General features: G+C 42.4%; 1 protein-coding gene across 4 annotated transcripts in view; it reads left to right on the top strand.

Annotated features, from left to right (window-relative positions):
- The window catches only part of NEDD4L (neural precursor cell expressed, developmentally down-regulated 4-like, E3 ubiquitin protein ligase), a 295197-nt gene that overhangs the window by 118453 nt on the left and 155768 nt on the right, over nt 1-20976 (top strand). For all 4 annotated transcript variants that reach the window (XM_010854760.1, XM_010854759.1, XM_010854758.1 and 1 more), the window contains exons 3-5: nt 11489-11570; nt 14306-14344; nt 16849-16902. In XM_010854760.1, the coding sequence (XP_010853062.1) occupies nt 11489-11570; nt 14306-14344; nt 16849-16902 (175 nt within the window). The remainder of the gene's footprint in view (nt 1-11488; nt 11571-14305; nt 14345-16848; nt 16903-20976) is intronic.

Raw genomic sequence — 20976 nt, 5'->3', positions numbered from 1 at the left:
GGGAGGGGGTTCATCCTGCCCAGCCATTTCAAGCCTTGAGTGACGGGGAAAGCGCTGGGATGAAGTAAACCACCAGCTGCTCCAGACAACAGAATCATTCCTGAGATATCCAAAAGTGTGTTTTTCAGCAGCGTCACAGAATATGCCCAAACTGTAGTTTTGTTTTGTTTTTTAAGTCAAAATATAGTTGATATACAGTGTTGCGTTAGCTTCTGGTGTCAGGTGATTCCGTTATACGCACACATACATTCTTTTTCATATCCTTCGACGTCATGGTTCATCACAGAATATGGAATATAGCTCACGGGCTATACAGTGGTGGTGATGGTGGTTTTGTCAGTAAGTCGTATCCGACTCTTGCAACTCCATGGAGTGTAACCTGCCAGGCTCCTCTGTCCATGGGCTTTCCCAGACGAGAATACTGGAACGGGTTGCCATTTCCTTCTCCAGGGGATCTTCCCAACTCAGGGAGCCAACCCACACCTCCTGCATTACAAACAGATTCTTTACCACTGAGCCACCAGGGAAGCCATGCTACGCCATAGGCCCTTGTTATCCATTCTGTGTAGAGTGGTTTGCGTCTGCTGATTTGCCCCTCCTCTACCCACCCTCCCCTTTGTTAACCACGCTTGTTTTTTATGTCTATGGGTCTGTTCTGTCAATAGGATCACTTGTGTCATATTTTAGATTCCACAGGTAAGTGATATCGTACGGTATTTGTCTTTCTCCTTCCGACTTCACTTAGTAGGATGATCTCTAAGTTCATCCATGTTGCTGCACGCGGCATGACTTCATTCTTGTCTGAGCGGTATTCCGTGTGTGTGCACCACGTCTTCTTTATCCATTCGTCTGTTGCTGGACGTTTCCATTGCTTCTGTAACTTGACTATTGTAAATAGTGCTGCTATGAACTTTGCGGTACAGAGATCTTTTCAAATTATAGTTTTCTCTTTAATATATACCCAGGAGTAGGGTTGCAGGATCAATATGGCAACTCTATTTTTAGTTTTTAAAAATTGGTTCCACAGTGGCCGCACCAATTTACATTCCCACCACAGAGTGGGAGGGTTTCCTTTTCTCCATACCCTCTCCAGCTTTTGTTATTTGTAGACTTTTTAATGATGGCCATTCTGACTGGTGTGAGGTAATATCTCATTGTAGTTTTGATCTGCTTTTCTCTAATAATCAGTGATGCTGTGCATCTTTTCATGAGCCTGTTGGTCATCTGTATGTCTTCTTTGGAGAAATGTCTATTTAGATCTTCTTCTCATTTTTTGTTATTGTTTTTTTAAATTATTGAGTTGTATAAGCCGCTTGTATGCTTTGGGAGTTAAGCCCTTGTCAGTCGCATCATTTGCTAATATTTTGTTCCAGTCTATAGGTTGTTGTTTTGTTTATGGTTTCCTTTGCAAAAGTGTGTAAGTTTGATTAGGTCCCATATGTTTGTTTTTGTTTTTATTTCTATTGCATTAGGAGACTGACCCAAGAAAACATTGCTACAATTTATGTCAGAGAATGTTTTGCCTATGTGCTCTTCTAGGAGTTTTACGGTGTCACATCTGTAAGTCTTTAAGCCATTTTGAGTTTATTTTTGTGTGTAGTGTAAGGGTGAGTTCCAACTTCGTTAATTTACATGCGACTGTCCAGCTTTCCCAGGACTGCTTGCAAAGAGCCTGTCTTTTCCCCATCGTAGATTCTCTTCCTTTGGTGAAGGCTGGTTGCCCAGAGGTGTGTGGGTTTATTTCTGGGCTCTCTGTTCTGTTCCAGGGATCCACACGTCTGTTTTTGTGCCAGTACCATGCTGTTTTGATTACGGTGGCTTTCAAGTCTGGGAGGATTATGCCTCCACCTAAGCTATAATATAAAGTTCTAATGCCTCTTGAGCTCCCTTGGACAAAACTAAAAATGCATTTGTCTGTAGTAGACCCATTCCTTTCTGGCATTTGTTGAAAGGTCATACATATTTAAGAGCAACTTACTGTCAGTGTTGGTGACAAGTGACGTATTTCAGAGTGTAATTCATGCCTTTCAGTAAATGTCAAGGGTTGGAAGGTATGTGCATATTTCTTTCAAAAATCTTCAGTAGTCACCCATTTAAGGCAATTTTCTGGGTAGGAAAAAACATCTGAAGCTCTTTGGGTTTTTTTATTAAGGTGTAGGCTAACTTTGAAATTACAAGGTTTCATGCCTTGCTGAAGAGTATATTATAGTTGAAGCACATACGTAACTATTATTGTTATTTTCATAATTTTTGTACTTATCAAAGTAGTACTTGCTCACAGTAGAAAATCTAGCAAAAATAAAAACCACAAAGAGGAAAATAAACATAATTCATAAAGTTGTCATCTAGAAAGAAGGACTAACTTTAGCTCCATTTTTCTCAATTACTTTTGCATATATATAGAATTAGTCACAGTTTTAGACCATGCTTATTCCTTAATGTTATACTATGATTATTTTTTCCCAATGAAAAATATTCTTTGAAATGACGATTTTCTGGTTTATAATATTCTAGCAGATGATTACACCATAATTTATTTAATCACTTCTTTTTTGGACTGGAAAGTTCCTTCTAATTTTTTCTTATATATGATGCTGTAATGAGTATCTTTTGCAGATAAATATTTGCCTACATCTCTGATTATTTCTTTGGCATTAATCCTTAGAAATAGACTTGTTGAATCAAAGGCACCAATTCTTTGAATGTTTGATACCTCCTGCCATATTGCTTTCTAGAAAAACTTGTGATAATTTTTTTGCAGTAGTAGAGTATTAATATGTCTGCCTCTCTTTAGAAAGTGTTAGCTTTTGAATCTGTGGCCCCTTGTTAGATGAAAACTTCCATTTTTATATGATCGCCTACATTCATGTGATTTATTACCTCACGGTTTCTAGCTAACATTTTTCCTTATTGGTTTGTGAGTGTCTTGCATTATTTCTTTATTACAGATACTAGTAACTTATGTAACACTGACTATGATAGTAAAAGTGGAAAGGTATGCAGAAACCTTCAGCAATACAGGTTTTCCAATGAAATTTTCTCTGAGTTAGCTAAGTTTTAGTGTATCATACATCAGGTAGTCAAAATAAATTTGACTTACAGTGTTATGTAATATGCTAAGTTAGACTCAGCTCTTTGCTCACAGGGAACAAAGACGGGATGTTTTTACAGACTGTCCCGGCAGCATATTAAGCAACTTCATTTTATGGGAAAGAATGATTGCTTCCTTCAGGTGATGGTGGAGTGCTCCCACAGGAGGCATGGTTGAAAAACGAAACCTGTTCTCACTGTTCTCGTAATAGTCCAGCCTCTCGGAAGGAGAGGTTTCTAGCTGGCGGACATGGCACCGCCATTCTGGCCTGGTGGTGCAGCCTGAACCTAACCCCCAGAGTGCTTCGCCAGTGGAGGCAGCTCCCCGCTCCTCTCTTCCCCGGTCCCCCCACTCCCCTGCCTCCTTGAAAAGAGTACCTCGGTCTCATCAAAGACCAGTCTGCAAAAAATGAGCAAGTAATCGGTGCAACAGGACTTGCCTTTCCACTCTGCGGTTTATCATAGAGCACTTGGGTGACTCAGATGGAGGGGGGGGTCACCCCTTTAGGGACACATCAGGCCTAACTGTCCTTGTTGAGTGTGGCCCGGGAGGTTAAGCAACGGGGAACCCAGCAAGTCTTATCTCCACCTCTGCCTGAGAAATGACCTCACGTGTGCTGTTTTTGCTTAGTGGCCGCGAAGGCAGAATGAGACCCGTCTCTGAATTCTTGGCACCTGGTTAAGATCAGAACAGGCCTGTAGCCCTGCAGTCTTTATATTATAAGTGTCAAGTGCCATAGTACTTGGCACAGTGTGTGCCAGGTTCTGTGCCCCATTCAGATGGGCCAGTGTCTTCTATCTGTGATTCCTGTGTCCTTGTCTGGAATACAGCAAGTACTCAGTTTCTGTATTGTTGTTTATTCGATGTTATGTCCGACTGTGTTGCAACCCCATGGACTGTAGCCTACCAGTCTCCTCTCTCCATGGGATTTGCCAGGCAAGAATACTGGAGTGGGTTGCCATTTCCTTCTCCAGTGGGTCTTCACGCCCCAGGGATTGAACCAGCATGTCCTGCGTTGCAGGCAGATTCTTTACTGCTGAGCCACCAGGGAAGCCCTACTCAGTTAGTACTAGGATGCTATTTGAATCCTAATATCAGTTTGTCTCCTTGGAAGAGCTGAAAAGAAAGAAGGTAATACCTCAATAGCTTCAGTACGCAGCAGAGAAAACAAAAGGTTTGACAAAAAGAATGTCTTCTCTAATCCACACAGCATCGAGCTTCGTAGAGAGGAATGTTAATGCCAGGCCCAAGCTGTACTGCACACCAGTAACTGGTTGTCAAGAGTAAACTGCAATGAGCTTTGTTGTAAATAAGACGACCAGTTTGCTCATCTCCACCAGATCCCCTTAGGGCTTCCACAAGCATGAATCACGAGGAGGCACGGAGTACTTAAGGTGCTGTGTTTGGCTGGCACCAATTTATACTATGAGGTAATCCGTGTCAGGTCAGATCCGCCATCACCTCAGGAGCAAGGGGCTTCGAAGAAGCAACAGAGAACCTCAGAAGTCTTGAAAGAGGGAAAAACAGAATCACAGTTACGGCTGTCATTTATGGGGCGCTTATACTGCGTATTTGGTGAAGTGGGCACTAATATTAGTACATAATATCCTCTGATCCTTACAGTGATACTCTGAGTTAGAAATTGTTCCCATTTCATTGACAAACCACCTGCAGTTAAGAGTCGTTAAGTGACTGTCTGAAGGTCACTTAGAGAGTTGGTGAAGTTGAGACTGGAGACTCCAGTGGAGATGGTCACAGGCACCGATGAAGAAGCACCAATGGAGGAGACCCACAGTCGTCTTGCCTACTTCCCTCCATGCCCTTCCAGATTTTTTTTGGTTTTTTTTTTACTAATTATAAAAGTATTATGTATTAATGGTTAATAAAAGCAACAAAAATCTTCAGTATATAGGAAGTAACATTAAAAAACCAGAACCCTCTACCCTTACAGCTGTACCCTATATCTACTCCCCATAAGAGAAGGTGCAGACGCGCTTCTTTATGTGGCTTTCCTAGACCTTCTGGTGTTCTCGGCGAGGGGGAGGGAAGCCTCGAGCATAACCTACCATCAGCCTCGGGATTTGGCTGACCTTTTGTAGTAAAGGTGTGGAGACAGTAAGGGTCTGATAAGTATCCTTCAGAGGGCAGTAGGTTCTTCCGGAACTGCCACCTTTATCGGGGGGCCTCTGTGGATCAGTGTGAAGAAGTCTCGGGAGCTGGAGTCTTCCTCCCACCCCTCCCGCAGAGCATCACCTTCAGATGAAGGTCATCTGAGGTGAAGACAGTGAACGAGAAGCTGGTGACGAGGCTCGCTGCTCCTCAGCCTGGCCCCAGGCACACCCACACCTCGTGCTTTTCTTTTGCTTGTTGCCCAGGTGATGTGTTCTCGATACCTGGTACGTAAGGTGTTAGAAGCGGGTAACATGTATAAAATATCACCCCAGTGATGCCCAACCCAGACAGCATATTCAAAAGCAGAGATATCACTTTGCCAACAAAGGTCCGTCTAGTCAAGGCTATGGTTTTTCCAGTGGTCATGTATGGATGTTAGAGCTGGACTATAAAGAAAGCTGAGCACCAAAGAATTGATGCTTTTGAACTGTGGTGTTGGAGAAGACTCTTGAGAGTCCCTTGGACTGCAAGGAGATCCAACCAGTCCATCCTACAGGAAATCGGTCCTGAATGTTCACTGGAAAGACTGATGCTGAAGCTGAAACTCCAGTACTTTGGCCACCTGATGCGAAGAACTGACTCATTTGAAAAGACCCTGATGCTGGGAACGATTGAAGGTGGGAGGAGAAGGGGACGACAGAGGATGAGATGGTTGGATGGCATCACCGACTCAATGGACATGAGTTTGAGTAAACTCCTAGAGTTGGTGATGGACAGGAAGGCCTGGGGTACTATAGTCCATGGGGTTGCAAAGAGTCGAACATGACTGAGGGACTGAACTGAACTGAAGTGATGATCAGGAGTGGTTTCTTATACTCACTGCTGTGGACTTCACCTTTCATGCCCTGATGGAGAGAGTAGAGTTTTATTCTCTCTTCCTAGTTTATCTTCAGGAAGTCAGTCCATATTTTCTTAAAATGGGCTGGGCTATTGTTACTGTGAAAGAAGAAAAGTAAGTTCTAATTGTTCTGAGGTTCAGAATATTCTAACCAGTCCAGTGGCTTTAATTTTTTAAGTTATAGAACCCCAGCCAAAAAAAATTCTAATATGAAAAACCAATGTATAAGACAGATTAAGGTGCAAATTCTAACCTGTAGTTATCCTGAGATAGTTGCACAGAACTAGGGCTCTGCTGCATCTGTCGTATGAAAACCACTGATTTAGTCCAAGCCTCTTGATTTGGGAGATAGGAAATCAAAGTTCAGAGCACTCAAGTGACTTGTTCAAGGTCACGCAGCTGGTTATTTGGAGTGTTGAGGAGATAAGATCTCAAAAGTGTGATCTTCCTTAAAGGTAAAGACACCGCCCAAGTCTGGTTGTTCCCCCAACCAGAGTTGGACAAGAAAATAAGATAAGCTAGCTAAAACAGCCCCCTGGTGGTCCAGTGGCTAAGACTCTGAGCTCCCAATGCAGAGGGCTTGGGGTCGATCCCTGGTTAGGGAAATAGATTTCATGTGCCCCAACCAAGAGTTCGAATGCTGCAACTAAAGATCCCGCATGCTGCAACTCGGACCTGGTGCAGCCAAATGAATAAATAAGTAAGATACAGATTAGGTCATAATGGCAGTTACAGCACATAAGGTTTTCCAACTCAGCAGAATTTTGAGAACTCCTGCCCCTCAACATTTCTTCAGGCAGCTCTATTGGTGGTCAGCATAGCATATTGCGGGAAGGCTGGATCCGTGCACTCAGAGGGTTGGATCCTGGCGCAAAGATGCCTGTGTTCCTTCCCATCTCCTCCCTTCCTTTTTAACCATGGACAAGCTGCTTGATTTTTCTCATTTTCTCATCTGAAACATGTGCCAGCTTCAGAAGCTTATGGTGGGAGTGGAGGAGATGCTACATACGAGTATTGGTCAGGTGCAGATGGATGCTTGACGGCGGCTGGGTGCTGGGCTGGTGGTAGTGGGGATGGTGGTGCTGGTTCCATGTGCTCGTAGTTGAGGCGGATTTGACGGCTGCTCAGGCTGCGCTGGCATCTCCCTGCTCATTCTCTGATGCTTGATGCCCTGTCCGTATCGCACCTTTCTGCTCCAGCCTTCCCCTTGGTGAAATGGGAAAGTGTTATCCTCACTCAGCTGAACTAAGGGCCATTCATGAATCTTTTTTTTTTTTTTTAACTATCTTTTACGAAAGTTTTAATTTTTTAATTGAAGTAGTATTCTTGCCTGGAGAATCCCATGGACAGAGGAGCCTGGCATGGGGTGGCAAGAGTAGGACACGACTTGGCAACTAAACCACCACCACCATAGTTGGTTTATGATGTGTTAAGTGTTGCTGTACAACCAAGTGACTCAATTTTATACGTGTGTGCGTATTGTCGTTCAGTCACTCAGTCAGGTCCAACTCTGTGTGACCCCATGGACTGCAGCACACCAGGCTTCCCTGTTCTCCACTATTTCCTAGAGTTTGCCCAAGTTCATGTCCATTTAATCGGTGATGCCATCCAACCATCTCATCCTCTGTTGCCCTCTTCTTCTTCGGCCTTCAATCTTTCCCAGCATCAGGGTCTTTTTCCAATGAGTTAGCTGTTTGTATCAGGGAACCAAAGTATTTGAGCTTCAGCTTCAGCATCAGTCTTCATAAATATTCAGGGTTGATCTCCTTTAGGATAGACTGGTTTGATCTCCTTGCTGTCCAAGGAACTCTCAAAGAGTCTTATCCAGCATCACAGTTCAAAAGCATCAATTCTTCGGTGCTCTGCCTTCTGTATGGTCCCACTCTCACATCCATACATGACAACTAGAATAGATATATACGTACCTTCTTTGTCATATTTTCCCTCCTGTTTTATCACAGAATGTTGACTATAGTTCCTACATTCTATAGGAATACAGGTATATAGGAATATAGGTTCTATAGGGATATATGTGCACCCACAGGTGCTCCCCAGTGGGACCTTGTTTCTCCATCCTGGATGTGCCACTGTGCGCCTGCTAATCCCAAGCTCCCAGTCCACCCCTCGCCACCCCCACCCCTTGGCAGCCACCGGTCTATTCTCTACGTCGCTGACTCTGTCTCATAGCTTAGATTCCACATATATGTGGTAGCATATGGTATTTGTCCTTTTTTGACTTCATTTGGTATGATAATCTCTAGCTGCATCCATGCTGGCTGCAGATGGCATCATTTCATTCTTGTTTTTATGGCCGAGCAGTATTCCACTGTGTATACGTGCCGTATCTTCTTTATGCATGAATGTCCATGTTGACCTTTGATGATTCAGTCCTCGCTGTTGCCCACCGGTTCCCCAGCTCACTAGCACTAGCGTGCCGGCAGTGTGGTCTCTGTAGACACGTGTTGATGGCGGTGGTGCAGCTGTGCCATCGGAAAGGGAGAGCCCCTGGGCAGGGCTTCCCTCCCACCACCCCCAGGCTCTTGGACCCCCTGTCCTTCCAGCAGCCTACCCAAGCCCTGTGCTCCCTCCCCTTGAACGTGCACCCTCTTCTCCTTTCTCCAGCTCCCACACCTTGGCCTTTGGTTCTCTCTTCACCCTGAATTCTCTTCCAGGAAGTTTCCTGGTCAGACCTTCAGGTAGTCACCCAGCACCTGCCTCTGCCTGGATGCACACTCAAGACAGACGCAGACAAGCCTTCCTCATCACCGCTAGGGGACACTGTCCCAGACTCAGAGGCCACACCCTCAACTGCATGTGTCCCTCACTGTGAACTCTTCAAGGGGGCATAAACTGAGGTCAGGAGGTGATTAGAGGAAGAAGGTGGATGCCCCATCAGAGTGAGTGCCTGGCTCTTTAGAGCAGTTATGTAACAGGCAGCAATCATGAAAGCCAAGGGGCACGGAGGGAAGAGACAGCGGTCAGCAGAGGTCATGGTCTTCTCCATAATGTGGGACTGTGTGTGTGTGTGTGAGCGTGTGTGCACCTCTGTGGCAGACTGGGAGCTGTTCTTGAGATAACAGAGATAGCAGGCCGTGAGCTCTTTTTAGCAATAACTTGGTGGCTGGAAATAGAAAATTGGTGTCTATAGCTGGGAAATACTCTTTTCAGATACCATGTGGAGCAGTAGTTCTCAGAGTGTGATTCCTGAATCCCGAGCAGCAGCATCACTGGGTGTTTGTTTGAAACGCAAGTTCTTTGATCCCACCCCAGACCTACTAGACCTTTGTGGGGTCTTGGGGTTGGAGCCCAAGCACTCTTGTGTTTAAACTGTCCCTTTTCCCCAGCAATTCTCATATGCTAAAGCCAGAGAAACACTGACCCTAGAAATAATCTCCTGATCATCGCCCAGACCATCACTCTGATTAGGAAGATGGTCTCGGGGTCTTTAAACCTAGATTACATCCTGGCTCTTGATTCGTCTTTATTCTGAGGCTGAGTGTGTCCAGATCAGAAGGAGTAGGTGTGTCTGGTCAGATGTCCTTTAGTGAAAAAGTATCTATGGTTTATGGATAAGTGACAGAGGGTTAACTAATACCTTTTTCTAAACCAGAATGTTAAAATATATATATATCTACTCAGAATATAACAGAGCAAATTCTATTGTGGGTTTTTTTGTGTTTAAGGAGATGTGTTGTAGCTTCCACTAAGATGCGTTTTATGAGCAATAAATACTACAGGCGTACACTAACGGTATTTTTCACTGACTCTTGATTTCTGTCTTTCGGATATCAAGTACAGTTCTGTTAGTACTAAACTTTGCATTTTGTCACTTTCTCTTTCCTCACAGCCTATTTATTGAGCTATAGAATAAAAACCAATGTTTTAGCATTTTACAATGCTCCGTATAATCTTTAGAAATACCTTGGATGTTGCAAAATAAGAGTTAATAGTCACGGTGTATAACTGCTGCTGCTGCTAAGACGCTTCAGTTGTGTCCAACTCTGTGCGACCCCATAGACGGCAGCCCACCAGGCTCCCCCGTCCCTGGGATTCTCCAGGCAAGAATACTAGAGTGGGTTGCCATTTCCTTCTCCAATGCATGAAACTAAAAAGTGAAAGTGAAGTCGCTCAGTCGTGTCCGACCTGTAGTGACCCCGTGGACTGCAGCCCACCAGGCTCCCCCGTCCCTGGGATTCTCCAGGCAAGAACACTGGAGAGGGTTGCCATTTCCTTCTCCAATGCATGAAAGTGAAAAGTGAAAGTGAAGTCGCTCAGTCGTGTCCGACTCCTAGCGGCCCCATGGACTGCAGCCCACCAGGCTCCTCCACCCATGGGATTCTCCAGGCAAGAGTACTGGAATGGGGTGCCATTGCCTTCTCCGCAGTGTATAACTACTAAAGGATAATTCTCAAATTGGAAGAAAATAAATTATCGGCTATAGATAATTAGATGTGTGAAAATTTGGGGATTGAATACATGAAGGCCCTTTCTATGATTTTAAGGATTCCAAGTGTGAAACAGAAGACCCTGGATCCCAGATTCTTTTAGCTTAACTAGATTTGAGCTATCCTAGTATGAGCAACTCTAGAACATACGATGAGTGGATTTACCAAGTTCTAAGTAGATAATCCACATTAAGTATCCTTTCAGTATACTTTCTGGCTAAAAGTTTTTAGTTTCCCAAGGAAATGATTAGAACTCTGGAACTTGTAGTCAGGAAACCTGAAATTTAATCAAGACTTTACTACAAATAAATTAAATTAAAAAAAAAAAGAAAGTTAACTGGAAAAAAAAAAAAAGACTTTACTGCAGTCTGTAACTTTGGGCAACTCTCTTATTGACTTACTGGGCTTTAATTTTTTATATATGTGTCTGTCTTTTACTCTATAAGGTGATACTTGTTGGTTTAGATAAACAATGCCTGTTTTACCTCCACTGAAAGAAAAATAATTTTTACCAACATAATGGAAATCAGAATAAAAATAAGATGCAAACTAAATTTTTGAGCTAGATTTTGCTAATCTGGACAAATTTTATATGCCTTTTAATAATTTTTAATTATTTTAATTATAATCTTTCCAGAATCTGAATGTGCTTAGAAAAAAGAAACTACAGCAAATTAATTCTTTTAACTTAATAATAGAGAAGGTGATCTTTAAAGTTAGAATACGAGTTTCATGTTAGTTTTGGTTTTAAATAAACATCCTTGGTCAGGAACTTTTCTCAGTATGTTTCCCTGGTAAGCATGCTGAAAATGTTACTGCTTAGTTTGTAACATTTACATAAACTGGGTCACTAACTGACATTTTTGCATTTTCAGTTAGGTTATGGCTGCTTTCTTTTTTGTATTCTTAAATTGAAAAGTATAATCCTGTTTTTTCTTGCAGTGATCCATACGTGAAACTTTCACTGTACGTAGCGGATGAGAATCGGGAACTTGCTTTGGTACAAACAAAAACAATTAAAAAGGTAAGTGCCCATCCTTAATTAAACATCATTTAAGTCATAATTTAATCTGATTTAATTATGTCTTTGAGCTTTGTAGATGTTTTTGTTTTAAGCTGGCAGTATTTTTATTTTAAAGCTCTCTTAGTATGAAATCTATAAATTCAGCAGAGATCAAACTTTTCAATATTAATCTAAGACACTGGTTTTGGCTTTTAGTTAAGTGCATGCATGGTCAGTCATGTCTGATTCTTTATGACCCCATGGACTCTGTAGCCCTCCAAGCTTCTCTGTCCATGGAGATTCTCCAGGCAAGAATACTGGAGTGGGTTGCCATTTCCTCCTCCAGGGGATCTTCCCAACCTAGGGATCACACCCAGGTCTCCTATATCTCCTGGATTGGCAGATGGATTTTTTACTATAAAAGCAGTATTCAAAGAAGCATTGTTACCAGTAGCAGTTTTTTTCCCTGCAAAGAATAAAGCAAAACATGGATTTGTTCTTGTTGACTCGTTAGTTTATGAAAAGAAATTTAAAGCCATTTAAAATATATTTAATGAAATGGAGTGGCTTGTGGATTTGGTAGCAACAACGGGAATGGTTTAGCTTAAAACAGGTATTACCAAAGGAAGCAAAATACTTGCTTAGCTACATGGAAACAAATAAAAAATATTAACAATAAAACTGTATGTGTATGTGTGTATGTATGCCTCACTTTTCTAAATTTTACATGCATGAGCTCATTAGATTTGTTTCCATAATTATACCTTAATTCATATTTCCATGTTTTTATATGCATCTATAAAATACATTAGAACATAGATTTATATCTATACTTATATCTTAATACATCTACTTCATGTTTTTATATGTATCTGTTAAATCATGTATTTACCCCCAAATAAATAAATACCCCAGAATATTCGGGGCATTTATTGAAGGTGCATGTTTTCTACCAAAAGTACTGTTCTTATCTGTGCTTCAGTAGTGTTTATGGATCCCCGTTATTTTTCCTTTCCTATCTTTGTGGGGTAAACAATCTAATACACCCAGTGATAAGCAATTCCTGGAGCGCGCGAGGGCTTTTAAAAAATGGTAACTCTTCCTGCTATTGTGCAGACGCCCGGGGTCTGTTGCCAGGTCATTTTGTGAAAGGAAGAGACAGCAGTCTAGCGTGTCTCCCACCTGGCATTCTGACTGGCCCTGAAAATCTGGAGAGTTTGGAGAGCAGGGGCCGGTATTTTGATGGGTGGGGAGGATTCCTGAGAAGGACGGAGGCCATTGTTCCCTGTTGGGCGCTGTCGCTGGGCGGGGGAGGCAGCCGGGGACCTGGTTGCCCGCGGGACGCAGAAGGAGCGGAGAACCGGAGCCGCGATCGGGGGGCACTGAACCGCGTTTCCTTCCGAGGCGAGGGCCCCCTCCTCCGCCCCACGGGAGAGGGCTGCGCTGTGTGCCCGGCTCGGTTAGTATTTCTGTGCGGCGCGGGGTGTTGAAGAACCGTTTGCATCATCCTCTGCTCCTCGTGGGCGGGTGCCTGGCACTGCACGCGTTCTGTGGCCTCACCTGTCTGCTCCCGACCCCACCTGTCCTCTGCCTCTCCCCCTCCGCGTCTCCCCGAAGTGGGTCTCCTGGCCCTCTGCAGCCCCCGCAGCCCCGAGCTTGCAAGCACCTCTCCCCTTCCTCCCTCTTGCTCGCGTTCACTCTTTTCCATCCCAGGCTCCATCCGGAACTAGAAGCGTGAGCCCCTTTTATTTAGGGTTAGATTTCCCCCTTGAGCTGTGGGTGGCGAAATTGCTGACTCTTTTTTTCTTTAATGCCATTTCAGTGTTGTATACAACCTATGCTTGTTTTTTATGATGCTTTGTGTTGTTATTATTTTGCTGTTTCTTGCACTAGTTTTTACAGAAAGATAGATGAATAAAGGCAAATATCATTCTAACTTAAAAATCTCTGTAGTCCTTGGTGAGGGGGTGGTTTTTCAGTCTCATTTTTACATACAGTTTTTGAGAGATGTGTTCATTTCAGAGCATAATGCTTGTCCAAATGCACAAACACATGTGTATATGTAGTCTTCCAGAGGATGTATGTGTATGTGGATTGCCAGGCAGATAGATGGGTGGATGGATGGATGGGTGGATGGATGGATGGGTGTGGATGGACAGAGAAGAGGACTGAAGTACATCGGTAGGTGAATATTTGTAAACCTAGTTATTTAGGGAGAAAGAGTTCACTTTCGGTTTATAATGGGCAGTTTTTGCATGTTATATAATCTGATCATCAATATTGTTCTTTATAAAATAGTCTTTAGATTTCAGTATTTGTGTAAATAGTGAATACCGTCACCCTTCTGCCACCTGCTTCATGATTCTCCAAAACAGATTTGTAGCAGGTTGAGGGAAGTGAAAAAAGTCCATTTCTTCTTTATTGAATAATTATATCAATGTTAATTTCTTGAAGAATATCTTGACTTTCATGGTGATGGCTCTTTGTAGGCCTCTGACATTATTCTTTCTGGTTGATGGCATGAAATTTATGGTTTCTTATCCGTTTCATACATACATCCCCTCCCCATCTAGTTTGGTGTATAGAATAGTCTCAGATAACTTAAGTGCTTCTTTAATTGCCATTTTGAAAATCTCTTAGCTATGTTTTTAGTGAAAAAAAAAAAAAGTTTAAGCAAATATGTGGACTGCACTGTACCAGTAACTGTTAACGTTCCAAAGACTGTAAAAGAAATTACAAGATGATTTCTCTTCCAGACGCTGAACCCAAAGTGGAATGAAGAATTTTATTTTAGAGTAAGTTTTTCTTTTCTTGGGGTGAGGGATCATAATTGTTATTGATAACTAGATTGATATATTATCTCAACAGACTCACTCAGTTACAGCTACTAAATTTTTATTGAGATTCCTTTTAAGATGAGAAAAGGTTGGGTACCTTTCTAGTGTATCCCAAAATTTTAAAAGCTATAACTAGTGGTAACAAAATCTGGACTTGTTTCATTTGGGGATCTTTGAGGGAAACAAAAAGAAAGTTATCCAAATAGCAAAGTTTAGCTTTCCTATGCAAATTTTTCTTTAAAAAATAAAGTAAAATTAAAACAGTAGCTTAATTGTTTCAGTGAGGTATAAGCTCAATAGAAGCAGCATGATTAAAAAGAAGCCTGAAATTTACTAATCACGTTCCAATTTGGAAAGAAAATTTTTACAATTCAGATATTAAGTGTGAGCATATGTGTGTAATATAAAACTACATCTGAAGTTTAAATATCACCAAATTAGGTAAAATTTCCTCAACCTTTTATATTTAATATCTAGAAGAGCTACATGTAGAAATGACTGAATTCTGTAAATTAATGGAAATTACTTTTCAGTGAGTTTATGTGGTCATTGCTTTTTTTTTTGGTATTAAAATTTTGAAACTATTAAGCTGCTCAGTTATTTAATGGAAAGTGTGTTTTTTTCTCTTCAAGATGAATTAATTTTAATTGTCTGAATAGCTGTGTTATTAAAAATACTCTACCTCCAGAAGTATTCTAGATAAGATCTTCTGAGTGGTATAGATTCCCAAAGCACAATATTGCCATTAGACTGATGATAATGGTCCTGATTTCTTCCTTTCAGTCACAACAGTATTTTATATATTTTATGTGCTCCGAACATAGATCACTATATATGACATCTGTTTTCTATTATGTTCAGAGCTAAAATATGGCATTGATATTTGAATACTTGGTAAGCTCCTATGTCTAGCCTCTACTGAAACTGAGGGACACACGGGCTTGTACACTGTTTCACTACCAGATATATTTTTAAATTACTTTGTGAAAGACCGAAAATGTAATGGAGGCAGATCGGTGTTATTGGCCCGTAACTCACTCTCAGATACAGCTTTCCACTTGTAATACTCCAAACTACTTAGATGTCTTTCAGTTTGCGGGAAACAAAAATTAATTAAACACCTTGGCCACATTTCTATAAATTTTAGTACATTCGAGATATTTTTCAAGTTATATTAGTCCTAAAGATACGTAAACTTGATTTGGCAGGGGGAGGGGGGCACATTTAACAACTTCTTTGTCCTGCTCATTGAACGGACCTTTACTGAGTGCCTGCTGTTTGTCCCGTTCATTGAACAGACCTTTACTGAGTGCCTGCTGCATCCCAGCCCCTGTCACGGCGTGTGGACTCACTGGTCCACTGAGCTTTCAAACAGAAACTACCCACCCTCCGCCCCGCCCCCGGCTAACCTGCTTGCTCCATCACCAGGTTAAGAGCAAGCCAAGGGGTCAGGAGCACAAGCCGTGTTCTTTCCTTCACTTCTCCCTTCTGAGACAGCTGAGGCTTAGTGATGGGAGACCTGGGTCCCATCCCCAGCTCTCCCACTGACAGCCCTTCTGACCCTGGAGAAGCCATCCGAGGATTCACACTCCCCACGGGCTCTGGTAGTGAGAGAGGAGTCCTTCCTGAGGAAGGTCGTTTCCAGGATTTATGTACAGTGATAGAAATGAGAACGTGTTGCACCTGACACTTGGGTCTGAAGAATGATTCCTGCTATTTCAGTGAGGTTTGGGGAAAGAGACAGAAAGAAGCAAAAAGACACCAAAAGCCCAGGGGCTCTGACACTGACCCTGCCATTGCTGAAAGAGGGGCTATCTTTTATTTCTCTTTTCTCTAATGGCTCCAAGCATGGGCTCTGTAGACACTTGGGCCAGGCCTGGTGGAGCTCCTGGTTGCCCTGCATACTAGCTGTGGGCTCCTGGGCAAGTTACTTTACCCTCCTGGTCTCAACTCCTCATTTGTGAAATTGGAGCAACAGTTGTATACATCACAAGGGTGCTTTGAGAATAAATGGGACATATGTTTTGCTATTTAATAAGGAGATGGTACCTAAAAAGCGTGCACACAGCGGTGAATACTGCCTTTTACTATTTCCTTCATGACTTTTGATCGTTGCCTAAGAAATTTTCTCAGGCGTAGACCTTTATGAGGGTGTAGCCTTGGTGTACAGGCATGAGGGTGCCTTTTTAGGGGAGGTTTAGGAACTGTTAAAAACCATTTAGAAGTATCCTTTCTTATGTTAGAAAAGCAGCGCTTCAAGCCATTTTCTTCTGATATGTCTAAATATTAGGCATGGAATAATATAGAAGTCAATAATAGAAAACTTTGATGGAAGAGTAGGTTGTTTACACTGTACAGTTGATTTGAGTGCATTATAAAGTATTTTATTCTTTCAGGCCCTTACTTCATTCCTTGGAATTATTTCTGCCCATTTAAAACATATTGTTTCTGTCCCTTATTAGGTAAATCCATCTAATCACAGACTCCTGTTTGAAGTATTTGATGAAAACAGACTGGTAAGTGGGTCCTAATCTTTAATTTTGGCTTCATTTTTTTAAAAAAACTGAATATTTTAGAGCACCGTACTTTAGGAATCTGTGTTTATGTTGTACTTCTGTCGGTATACATGTCCCTCAAAAAGACCTTTTTTGTCCCATTACTAGCTGAATGTTCATAATGATCAAAGCCATCACTCATGTAAATGACCCTTCCAGGGTTTTTATGTATAAGGCAAACTGTGTGATTGTGACACGTTCAGTATCAAATCTCTTTGGGAAAACAAAAATCTAATTAACAGTATACAGCAAAAAGGTAATATATTTAATAGGTAAAATTAAAAAGTATTTTAATTGAAAGTATCTTCAAAGAACCAGAGATATGCCTGAGGCATCAGTTGGCTGCAAATAACGTTTTATATAGATTGATGGTAGGTAGCTGTGTATTCTGTGTGCGTGCACAGGTATGTAACTGATACAACTTAGATTTCATTTTAGAAATGCAATTTCAGAAGCAAATCTGGCTTTAAGTACTTTGCCAAAATTAACTCCCTAGAATGTATACAGCAAGTACTCACAAGGCAAGGTTTGCAACTATGAAAATGAATATTATCATGATACATACTAACTTTTAATGTACTCTCAGAAGTGGTATTGAGTTGACCATAAAGTTTGTTCAGGTTTTCCTGTAAGATGTTATGGAAAAACCTGAACAAACTTTTTGGCGAACCTTACATTATAAGTGAATGTAGTTGTTGTACACAAATCTGCTTTTGAGTTCCTGAACTCAATGTCCTGAAACTTAATGTCCACTCATCCCTCAGTCTCCATGGGGAGCCTGGTACCGTGACTCCTGCAGATACCAAAATCCAAAGACCCTGAAGTCTCTAATATAAAATGGTGTAATATTTGCAGATAACCTAAACGCATTCTCCTGTATGCTTGAAATTTATCTCCAGATTACTTACGATACCCCAATACAGTGTAAATGCTATGTAAATAGTTGCCTGTATGAGGCAAATTCAAGTTTTACTTTTTGGAACTTGTTGGAATTACTCCCTTTCCTCAATATTTTTGATTCACGGTTGGTTGAATCCATGAATGTAGAACATAGATACAGAGGTTTAACCATATATTATTTGCTTAAAATAAACGTCCTTATGAACCCTTCTTTTTGCAGAATTCAACTGGAACTACTTGAATAGCTTGAGTTTTATAGAATATTTGATCTGAAGGAGACTTATAATATCTCATTTAATGTCCTGTCCTTGCAAATGAGAGCACTGAGGTCTAGAGCCCTTATGTAATTATGTAACTGCTAGTCTCTTAAGTCTCGGGCCAGTGGTGGTGAATTTGTCGTTGTTCAGTCGCCAAGTCATATCCATCTCTTTTGCAGCCCCATGAACTATAGCCTGCTAGGCTCTTCTGTCCATGGGATTTCTCAGGCACGAATACTGGAGTGGGTTGCCATTTCCTTCTCCAGGGGATCTTCTGAACCCAGGGGTCAAACCCACATCTCCTACATTGGCAGGCAGAGTCTCTACCGCTAAGCCACCAGGGAAGCCAGTGGTGGAGAACAGCCAAGCCTTAACCCTTAGCATGGAACTTGGGAGCATATTTGATCTCCTGTGCCTGGTATCACTCTCCAAATTAGAAAATCAAAAGATGTTGGCCCACCATCCTGATAGCTTTTTCTATTAAAATATGTGGATTTTCTGTGGCTTTGCATCGAGCTTGACATTTTATACCTTAGGTGACACTTAGTAGTACTGAATGGCTAAATCACTTCTGCTCTGTGTGTGAAGTTATTTTCTTGTTAAATCCAGTGAGAAATTCTGCTTGAGAGTACAGTTCTTGGCACTCCATCTCTTATCCAGAAAACACTGAATTCAGCAAACGTTCAGTGAGTAACAGTAAGTCCCTGGAGATATACATGCAGCCACAGACTAATTCTTCCTTTCTCATTTATTGAGTATAATAACACTTGAAGGTGAAGAAAGGGTCAACACTGTGGAAAAATTGCCTCCTGTCAGATGGATTCTAACTCATTATTTTCCTTCTACTAAAAGAAATACACTGTAAAAATTTTTGTTTTCCATTTCCATTATCTAAAAGAATGACTGGAGATGGCCTTGCCATGAGCCCTAAACTAGAGTTTCAAGCCCAAAAGGGCTTTGAGTGAATGCCAAGCTCTAAGAAACCCCACGTGAATGCAAACTTTATCTGAAAGATTGTGCTTTATGTACCGAGCTTTGCCCCAGGCCCTCGGCAGTGTTGTTACTGTGCAGTGAATGCTGCTGCTGGTGGCTTTTTCTTTGTTGGCTATTAATCCAGCTAAGACAGTACGTGACTGTAGTGGTGCTTGGCAGTTTTCGCGTTAAACAAACTGGCTTCCATTTCTCTCATAGAGATCATTTTTGGCATTTAAAACCCATGCCTTTAGAAAACAGGTCTGAATGCATGTAAACACAGGGTTAATCCTCCACACCCTGGACTCCAGGGCTGCTGACAGAGCCATGCTTTGCGGATTTTAAAATAAACTTTTGTCACCCTTTGCAGCTTGGTATTCCCCCTTTGCCCCCCATCATTTTTTTTTTTATTCCCTCCTAAATAAACCTCTTTTTTAAAATAACTGATGTTTCTGGCTCACAGAAAAGAGTATGTTTAAAGCACACAGAATATATCCAAATTAGCTACAAGTCCGATGACAGGTTTTTGAACATGGACTTTCACTTTTATTACTTAGGTCCTTTCTGGCCCTTCAAAAGTAACAAGATTCTCTGTTTGTAACCCAACTGGGGTGATACTGCTGACTTCTTACTGGAAAACAGTCAGCTCCAGGCAGACTTTTTTTTCTGCATGGTATTTAAGTTAATTTATTACAAAAGCCATAAGCAACACACTTCTTCAACTGTCTTTCCCTTTTTTTTTTTTTTTGAGTGGGGGGATGTTGTTTTTTCTGCTATCTGGCATACAGGGGGGAATGTCTTCTCCAGCTGGGTTCCTTTCCTCTGGCACTGCCATATCTGAGAATCATATTATGTGTGAGATTGTGTCCCCCGCCCTCCCCATCTTTCAAATAAAAAACATGTGGTGGTAGCCAGAGGCAGACCCCAACTGGCAGTAAGTTGTTCGCCCCCCTCCCTCCACTCAGCTATTTTGTTACTTGTAGATCATGTTCTAATTATTTAACGTTAAAGGGACACGCATTCTGCGGGGTGTGTAATCGTATTTATAGTACGTTTTATTAGTTTGCATTCCATCGTGGTAGTGTGGTGATATCATATGTAAGAGGGGCACGTAACATCCGATTGCTCCTGAAAGGGCTTTCCTGCAGCCCCTGCAATTTCACTTGTCACTGTTGGGTTCGATGGGAAGGGGGTTCCTCTGTGTGCTTCTGCCTTGGGTGCCAGTTCTCTCGCATCGGTGAGACAGCGCCCTGGTGCCCAGCTCGGTTTGGAAAGAACTGTCCGGGGAGCGCGCTGCACTGAGATTTATAGCCGCATGGCTCGGACTCTGTTTGCTGCCTTAGTCAGCTGTGAGAGCTCCCTGCTGGGGCCACTCCTGTCTGATGGAAAAGCAGCAGCTGGGAAGGTGCTGTTTCAGGCTCTTGCTGTTTAAAAAAAAAAAAAAATGAGAGCGAGAGGGGGAAGAAAACTCCACTAAGTCCAGAAGCTGGCATTGGAGAGGGAGACCGCGGTCATGTGGTTCCGGCCACCCTACCCTCTGTCACAGTGCGGATGAGAGCTTTCTGCTCTTATCCAATCATGCCTGGAATGCCGCTTGCCACTTGGGTTATTTCTGCTATCTGCCGCCCTTGGTGCCGCAGTGCTCACGCTTTGGCAGATGGAACGCTTTTCCTTGGAGTTCGTGTCTTTGGGGTTTGACTGCTGGCAGCGCCAGGCCTGTTGTTGCCGCTCGCCCTGTCCCTTCCTGGCCCTCTGGGCACTATGGCCCATCGGCTTCGGTTTCATTTTGGCTCCTGCCGCAGCAACACAGCCCCCGAGTCGGAGATCCTAGACCAGGAGGGAGAAGACGACTTTTTCATGGCATTCCACACGCTCCCGCGGCGGGGCGGCGCGGTCGCGCTGGCCC

The sequence above is a fragment of the Bison bison genome, unplaced genomic scaffold (assembly GCF_000754665.1).
Source record: "Bison bison bison isolate TAMUID 2011002044 unplaced genomic scaffold, Bison_UMD1.0 scf7180017864349, whole genome shotgun sequence".
Taxonomy (NCBI): domain Eukaryota; kingdom Metazoa; phylum Chordata; class Mammalia; order Artiodactyla; family Bovidae; genus Bison; species Bison bison.
This window is presented reverse-complemented; position numbering and strand designations above follow the sequence as displayed.